The sequence below is a fragment of the Oryzias latipes genome, chromosome 5, assembly GCF_002234675.1.
Source record: "Oryzias latipes chromosome 5, ASM223467v1".
Classification (NCBI taxonomy): Eukaryota; Metazoa; Chordata; class Actinopteri; order Beloniformes; family Adrianichthyidae; genus Oryzias; species Oryzias latipes.
The window spans coordinates 32681462-32689981 of record NC_019863.2 but is presented as its reverse complement, the minus strand read 5'-3'; the positions used below and the strand labels follow the sequence as shown (position 1 = coordinate 32689981).

At 49.1% G+C, this 8520-nt stretch overlaps 1 protein-coding gene across 2 annotated transcripts; it reads right to left on the bottom strand.

Moving 5' to 3' along the window:
• Nucleotides 1-164: 164 nt before the first annotated feature.
• Nucleotides 165-8221, bottom strand: ccdc66 (coiled-coil domain containing 66). 2 transcript variants are annotated; one of them, XM_023955345.1, is made up of 21 exons: nt 7486-8221; nt 6538-6596; nt 6388-6410; nt 6071-6313; nt 5761-5902; nt 5571-5682; nt 5408-5502; nt 5069-5118; nt 4711-4776; nt 3391-3525; nt 3091-3323; nt 2131-2215; nt 1895-2047; nt 1765-1813; nt 1618-1686; nt 1324-1528; nt 995-1208; nt 872-921; nt 673-788; nt 446-540; nt 165-384 (listed from the first exon to the last, which is right to left on the bottom strand). In XM_023955345.1, exons 1-21 carry the CDS (start codon nt 7494-7496, stop codon nt 313-315), a joined length of 2277 nt encoding a protein of 758 aa, XP_023811113.1. In that variant the 5' UTR covers nt 7497-8221; the 3' UTR covers nt 165-312. The 2 variants fall into 2 exon arrangements, with proteins under 2 accessions (XP_023811113.1, XP_023811114.1); XM_023955346.1 differs by having other exon boundaries at nt 6071-6310.
• Between the last annotated feature and the right edge of the window lie 299 nt (nt 8222-8520).

The following is an 8520-nucleotide window of genomic DNA, read 5'->3' as shown; positions in this document are numbered from 1 at the left end:
TTTTTCACTGAAATGTAATGATGCGTCTTTAAAAGAGCTGATGAAGACTTTCATTTTTTTCAGGGTCGGGTCCAATAGGTCTTTAGTTCTGAAAAAAATATTAGACTAAACTCAAATAACCTGTCTGGATTATTTTCTCCAGAATGACTTCCAGGCTTTTAGGATCTCTTTAATAAAAATGATGTCATTTATTTCATTTCACATTAGAAACAACCAAATGGTTTTCAGGAAAAGTGCCTGTAAGTATGAAGATGTTCAAGTTGCAGAGTCGATGGTCACCCAGTCGGTGCAAACCCGTGGCGTGGGGGGGGGTCACGGTGCTGTGTGGTGGCTCTGGGGGGGGTTCAGCTCCATCTCCAGCTCCTTCTGTTTCTGTAACAAACCCTGAAAACAGACGAGTGTCGGTGAGTCTGCAGACCGGACGGGCCCGCTCAGGTGAGTTTACCTGTCGTAGCCGAGCCAGGCCTCTCAGGATCTGCTGCTGCCGCCGCGTGTGGGCCAGGGGGGCGTGTGGGGGGGCAGGGCTCTGAGCGGGGGGCCCTGATGGAGGAAAGGTCAGAAGGTCAGACAGCAGTCCAGACCCGCTCCTTAAATCGACACATGGCGGTTCTTTTTGATGACCCAGCCCCCTGTTGCTTTTGGACTGGTTCGGGTGAGTGACTGCTGAAGCACCTGGGTCTGTGTGGGGTGGGGGGGTGTCAGCCGGCTCCAGCGGGTCCAGATGGACTTCATCCGTCCGGACATACGGGACGAACTTGTGCTGAGGAGAGCCGGGGGGCTGCTGCCCCCTGCAGGATCAAAAGAAGAAGCTCGATGTAATCTCTGAACTGAAACCAGGTTCTGACGTGGGGGGTGGGGGTGGGAGGGTCACCTGTGGGACCGGACCGCCGAGCCGCCGCCTCCTCTGGACTCCGTTTCCACCTGAAACATCCAGAATCCACAACGTCTCCCTGAAGCTGCAGGAAGCAAACGTGCAGCACTCGGACACGCCTACCTTCCTGCAGGGGGGGGCGCTGGTCCCGCTGAGTTGGGAGGTGGAGCAGAGATGGGAATCCTGGCTGTGAGGGGGGGGCCGGTCTGGTTTAAGAGGGCGGGCCCTCTCCTGCAGAGCCAGCAGCTCCGCCTGCCTCTTCAGCCGGTTCTTCTGCCGGTCCCTCTGCAGGTCGGGGGGGTACCGCTCTGAGGCGGGGACGAAGCGCCGGCTGGGCCTGGGGCGGGGCGGGATGGGGGTCAGCAAAGGGCTTGAGTTGGCAGAGGAAATGCTGACCCGGCAATCTGAGGACTTTGATCCACTGGAGCCCCGCCCTCCTGCCCCCCACCTACCTCTGTGTGTTCCATTCAGGCCTCCTCTTGCCCCCTCTGCTCCTTTCGGTCCGGGCAAACGGCTCATAGAGATCTCCTCCTGCTGGCTCCCTGAAGTTCTCCTTGCCTGCTCTCGACCCCCTGCTGTTAGGAGGCGCTGGGGGGCGGGGGAGAGGTGTGTGGTACTGCACAGCCGCATCCAGAGTCTGCACGCCATCTGCACTGTCTGCACACAAAGAGGGAACTGAGTGCTTCCTTCAGGTGATGGCGGCAGCTCCTCCTCAAGGTTCTGCTCCTCCTCAGCGGCTGAATTACCCGTCTGGACGGCCGTGTCTCTGAGGGATGAAACGCCGGCGTCCTTTAACCCCGCCTCCTTTCTGCGTCCTGCTCCGCACACAAACAGACACGCCCAAGTTCAGAACAATGAGGATGATTGGTTTTCCCAGATCTCCGTCTGCTCACCTCCAGACGTCTGCAGACTCTCGGCGTGGAGGACGGCCTCCGTCTGCTCCTGAGGAGACACACAAAGGGTGAAGCAACCACTTGGAAACACTCCCAACTCCCTCCAAGAGGCGGCGTCCTTCTTCTTCACCTTCTCCTTCCTGGTTTCCAGCTCATACTGTCTCTGCAGCATCTCCCTTTCCTGCGCCAACCGCCTCTCCTCCCTCTCCACCTCCTCTCTCCTCTTTGCCTCCTCCTCCTCCCTCAGCTTCTTGCGCTCCTCCATCTGAGCCTCGATTGCTCTCTGTCCACACAGAAGGAGGTGAACTCCAGGCTTCTAAAGGCAGAGGTGGCTCCTCCTCCTCCTCCCTCGTGACCTGCTCCTACCTGCTGCTCCAGCTGCTTGACTCTCCTCCTCTCTCTCTCCTCTATTTGGGTGGGGTCCAGCAGGGAGGTCATGGTCCTCAGGTAACTGGATGAAGCAAGAGAACCAAAAACCAGGTTTTCATCTTCATTTCATTTCAGAGAAAACCGATGCAGATATCAGAGAAACAGCCTCAAAGGATCATGGGAAATGTGTCTTTTAAAGCAGGTGCTTTATTATGGAGCAGCTGCACATTCAGAATTAAATAAATTAATATTAAGTAACAAAAAAAGAAAACATAAACCTTCACTAATCCATAAACCTTTTTGAATTTTGATAATATTTTTAAAAAATCACATGACACCAAAATATGAAAAGGATCATTTTTTTTCAATAGAATAAAGTTATTCCAGATCAAATCTGGAGACGCTTTTACTCCAGAGTGAAAATCAAAGTCAAATCAGCATCAGCTCTAGGATGACGCTGACTCAGCAAATGTCTGAGTCCAGTCTGACAGCCAACGCTGACTCAGCTTAGCATTCTGCCGACTCAGCAAGTGTCTTTAAGTCAAGTTATAAACTGACCTATCAGATGCCTTGATTAAAAGTAGGTGGAGCCTGTTGGCCTCCACGATTTTGTATAACCTGCTTTCACATGGTAGGGGTGTGGCCTACTAACTGGCTCACTCCTGATTGGAGAGAATAGTTCCTATAGAAACATCAACTCAGACCGACTCGGACCAATCGCTGCTTACTGACGACGTCCGGCTCCAACACGGCGGCGTCCGTATCGCAAAAAAAATGGTTACTAAATTGACTTCATGTGGTTGGAGCTGGAACAAACCATTTTCTATGGATGACGTCACACTGACTCTGTGCAGGTCTCACATACAGTCAATGGTACAGTCCGACCGCTGATGCTGACTAACCAATTTTGTGACTCTGGCAGAAAGACGGGTACTTGTTTAGCTCCTCCCATCTCACCTGCTCCTGGTCTGACATCTGCTGGAGGAGTCCACGCTGGCTCCAACCAGGCTGTCGGTCCCACAGCTGCTGGAGACATCCCAGTTCAAGGACAGGCTGGAGGAGGGTTCCCATCCCCGCTGCTCCGCACGGCAGAGCTGCACCTCAGGAGGAGCTGATGGAGCGCCGGCCCTGGTGGGGGCTCTCCTCTGAAGGGAGTCAAAGTGAGCCATCCAGCGCTCCTGGTCCTCCATCTGCAGACAGAGAGCCAGTCAGACACCAGGACAAGGGGACTTCTTCTGGGTCTGTGCTGAAGCTCACCTGGTTCTGAAGCAGCTTCTCCCGTCTCCTGCGCTCCGTCGCCTCCTGTCTTTGATGGTCCAGCTCCTGCAGCCAGCACCTCCTCTGCTCCTCTTTCTTCTCAATATTCAGCTCCATATCTAGGGGACTCACATCCTGACATACATTAAGCAGAAGTTGAAGCCCTACTTTAGTTTTTGACCTTCATGTTGAACAGAAATGAGTAAATGGAGAAGAAAAAGGAGGAAACTAATCAATAAATGAATGTGTTCAGTAAATTCCTAAGGGGGTTCCAGACATTCAACCAGAATCTTTCGAAATCATCCCAGCTTCTGAAATGCAGCGTGTGCTTCAGGGTGCTGGTAAACATCTGCTGCTCCTCAGATGCCTGACGAGAAGACTCCAGGAGGAGTAAAGGAAGACTTTGAAACAGGAAAGTTCCTGTGTTTGCTCCTCTTTGGTCCTCCTCCTCCTCCTCCTCCTCCTCCTCTTTCCTGGCAGCTCCAACCTCAGCATGCTTTCACCAACACCATCACTGTTCCTCCTCCCATCGTGTCCAAACATCTCCATCTGCTTCCCTGCAGGGATCTCTGGAACAATGATCTGTTCCTCTGATGGATTCATTCCTGATCCATGCCGGTCTCTCCTAAAATCCACCACCTGTCCTTCTGCACTCCTCTCCAAACATCTCCGTCCGTTAAAATCTGCTCCAATCACCGCTCCCCTCATCCATCTCTCCCCAGGATTCCTCTTCCTCCTCCAGCTCACGTCCTACCACAACCACTGACAACATTCCCCATCAGACCTTTGTCCTCCATGTTCAGACTCATCCTCCTCTCTGACCCTCTGTCCGCCTCCGTTCCTCCTTCCATCCACTCCATGATCAAACACCTTGAAGCTACAGTCCTTCATCTCAGTCCATCTGATCACACAGGAGATCCACTGTTCTGCTGTCCATCAACTCTCCAGTGTTCCTGTCAAAGTTCCGCTCTACCTCCTTCGCCTGCTTCCTTTTTCTCTGCCGAAGAACACATCTTCCTCTTCTCCGTCTTCCACCAAATGTTCCACCCTGAAGGGGTGTAGATCATTGTTAGCCTGGACCTTTACTGATCCAGTACGAAGGTTCTGTTTGATCCTAAAGACAGATTCGGTTTTTGGTCAGATGCTCTCCCTGACTTGAAAACAGCAAAGGAAACCACTGGATTCTGCCCCCTTGTGGTCACATTAAATTTTTTATATTGAATCAGATACAAACATATATTGAAAACACAGTTGTGTGTTTGTAGTTAGTTAACGGATCATCAGATTTCACCCATGAAGATGGAGAACGTTCATTTTTACCCCGAGTCTGAGGCTGGACCTGATGGCTGTGTGTGGCTCGGTGCGGCCGGCGGACCCCCCCTCATCCTGAAACACAGACACAGCAAACATAAAGCCCGCCGCCCTCTGATTGGCTTTTTTCAGCCACTTTGAGGTCACATGTTAGGAGTTCACTTCAGTCCAAACCCCCCAGAAGAATGTCTAAAAACGTTCTGTGAGTCTGAAATGATGATGATGATTTATGTAAGAAACACTAAAGAAATTCATCATAGAGGAAAATCTGTGTCAAAAATATTCAAAATAGAAATCTCTGTGATCAATGAAGCTTGGAAGACAAATAAGAAACACTCTGGAGGTGAAGCTGGGACGTGTGGACTACCTGCAGTCTGACGGGAGCGGAATGATGCTGACTCTGCTCCACCTGCTGACCTGAAAACACAAGCAAAGCGCTGACAAAGGGAGAACTTCTCCAGGTCTGTGATCCAAACAGCAGCAACAGTGTTCTGAAAACAGGCTGAGCCCCTCAGGCTGACTGAGGGGCTGCAAACGCAGCACCGCCTGTGTGGACTGAAGGCGTCTCTGTGATGTCACAGCATCCTGCTGAGGCTGCCGGACCTCTGAGAGCTTCGGCTTGTTTTCGAAACTATCTGTGAACAGCAGGAGGGGATCTGAAGCTCCGGTCAGAGGAGACGAGCATCTCTGCAGGACGCGTGCTTACCGAGATCTCTCCGCCACTGAGCCTTCTTGGCGCCGCTGGCCGCTTCGCTGTGTGGGAGTCGTTCCTCCGACCAGCTGAACGCACATCCAGATGCCCTGAAAGAAGTTTGCTTTAGCCACCAGAGACAAGCGGGAAGTTCTTCCAGTGGAGGAAATGTTGGTACCTGCTGACGTTTTCCTGAGAGTTTAGAGGTGTTCCTGTTTCTTTAACCTTTTCCATCCTTTCTTCTCCTCTTTCATTTGATGAACCTCTGGACTTTGGGCCCGTCTGATCTCCTAATGGGACACCGTTAGAAAACAGCATTAGTCAGTAGTTACCCCTCACTAGGATGACAGTCACATAAGTTCATCCACCGTCTTTGAAGGAGCTTAGGATCTGGTGCAGCTGATCACTGGTTAGAACTGCAACTCCTGCGTCTCCATCAGCCAGAGCCTCCTTCTCGTTGCTCCCTCCATCCTCCTGATGGACAGCAGCGCAGCATTTGTTTGGCTTCACCTTCAAGAACAGAAACCAGAGCAGACTCAGAATCGGAGGTCATGACAGAGGAGTAAAATACTGTCGACGTAACCCCCCTGCTGTGGAGGTTTGTGTAAAAGTTTGATGCTCCCTGCAGCCTGGGGGCGTCACCATCCCAAACACCGTGGTTCTAGTCCAGCTTCTCACCTCCGCCACCACCTTGGCGCGGTCCCGTCTGTGCTGCCCGTGTCTCTTGGTCTTTCTCCCTTCAGTGTGGCTGCCGGGAACAGAGCCGTGGGCAGAAGACACGCCTCCTTCTGCCTTACTCCTGACCTCGCTGAGCCTCCCTGTCTGCTGCCGGGCTGGGCACTCGTCTCCCTGCACCTCCTCGGCACAGGGCGGCTGCCTGGAGCTCAGGACTTTAGCAGGTCTGATCCTTAAGGAGAGCTGCTGCGAAGAACACGGGATCCACCAGATCAGAATATGTTTGAGAAGGAAAGGAATATCACCTGAGAACATTTTACCTTCCCCTGGTTCTTTTCAGCTCCTGCAGGAAAACCAACAAACAGTTTTCAACTACAAACCCCTGATCCCAGAAAACACCACACCATCCTCACTTGGCGTAAAAGGCAAGATTCTTCTACTTTTGTAGAAATAATGTCAAACAGACTCACCTCGATTCAGCAAAATCAGTTTTGGTTTCCCATTTTCCAGTTCGAACAGCAAGCCGTCGCTGGACAGAGCAAAACACAACAGATCACATTTCTTTCTTTTTGGTAGCAAAACGTAGTAAACTTAACGTTTACCGTACTAAGTATACTTGAGAATAGCAAGTATAGTATAGAGCATGTACGTGTAGTGTAGGATGAATACTAACTGAATACTTCTTCAGACTAAATTGGAACATTTAAAGTTTAAAATATATAGATGGTATAGAAAATATAAGCTTCAAGTATACTGTCTCTCTTTCATTATAGACTAAGTATATTTGTAGAACCCTTAGCTTAGACGTTTCGGTCCGAAGTGAATGTTTAGCTTAAGCTTAGCCAGCTAATGTTTATAGAAATATAGAAAATATAAGCTTCAAGTATGCTGTCTCACTTTCATCATAGACTAGGTATCCTTGTAGTACACTTATGTAGCCTATTTATTGCTGAGAGTTTCCAGATTCTTAAGGAAAAGGTTCTGATTGAGCTTGTAAAGATTTAAATAGACAGAAAAAAAACTCCAAACACATTAATGTTTCATTTTTAAACGTCTTTCCTAACAGTAAGTCTGAGTTAGAGAAAAGAAACACTGATGTTAACATCGAACAGTTTCATTGTGAAAAACGGAACGGAAGTGTGACTGCCTCTTCCGGTTTGACCCTTCCGGTCTGACCGACTGAGGTGAAGGCAGAGCCGGTGCTCTCTGCTGTTCACTCCCGCAGATGGGGGGTTTATCTCGGGTGCAGCTGTCATGGAGCTCCGGCCTGAAACGTCTAAGCTTCAGCTCCGCGTGTCCGTTTCTGTGCGTGATTATTGTTTACTGTCCGAGATTGTTTACTTCTCGGTCCGACCGAAGTGAATGAATGTTTAGCTTAAGCTTAGCCAGCTAATGTTTGCATCAAAACACGAACTTACCCGATGTTCATGACGATAACCCGCGAAACCCCGACTGCTGTAGCCTATTAAAGTTCACAAAAAGAATGAAATATTTTGTGATCACATCTTTAGAAAGAACTCACAGAGGAACGCGGCACGCGCTATCATGATCAACAGACTGTTGTTAGCTAACGGTGCTGAACAACATCGCGTCTGATTGGCTGATTTAAGTCTGCCTTCAAATCCATTAGCCAATCAGAAATCTTCATATGAAAGTCAGATGATAGCTGCATTAAAGCCAAGATTAATGAAAACCACAACAGAACGTTGCATTTAGGTTAAGATAAATTATTATATTATTTTTCCTCCAAACTGAGTATTTAGGAATGCCTGAGTTTTCTTTTTTAACGGTCAAAACACAATCAGTTTCCATTAATCCAAAGATGTCTCCTGCGTTTTTTGGTCTCATTTGTGAACATGGGGTGTGTCTGGTTTTTTGTCTGTGTGGTCTTGTGATGGACTTAAGAGTGAACCCCACCTTTGAACCCTACCTTCGTGTGACTCCAGGACTCCTGACCAGGACCAACTGGGTTTAGAATGAATGAAGAACTTAAACCCAAAGGGACAGTCGATCGAAAGTATCAGGCTTTTAAAAAAGCGTTCTTGCTCTCTATTGCCGGGGGAGATAAGGAGGTCCCTGATGAGGGCAGTTTGATGAAGACTTCTAGGATACATCAGATGATGAAGAGGCTTTTCAGTTTTCCAAAATAAAAGAGGGCTGTAATGATGTCGCTGTCCGCTGTGCTGAAATCAGGGGAATTGATCACCTACATTTAGAAAATGTTTTGTATTGTTTAAATGAACATTTATGAACGATCTTTATTCTTTAATGTTTTCTTTAATGTTCATAGTTTATTCCTCCACTGTCCAGTGCAAACCTGAACCAACCTGTCTGTGTTTACACTAAACTACAGATCTGTTTCAAACACGTACACAGCCTTTGCCACATTGTGACAGACATGTAATAAATTTGTTGTAACTCCAGGTTTAAAATAAAAGTAAAACCTGCTAACA

Coding starts and splice junctions, on each gene's coding strand:
- ccdc66 (XM_023955345.1), bottom strand. Junction 5,503..5,570: donor TCTCAGGAAAACGTCAGCAG/GTACCAACATTT, acceptor AACTTCTTTCAG/GGCATCTGGATGTGCGTTCA. Junction 1,687..1,764: donor GAGTCTGCAGACGTCTGGAG/GTGAGCAGACGG, acceptor TGTGCGGAGCAG/GACGCAGAAAGGAGGCGGGG.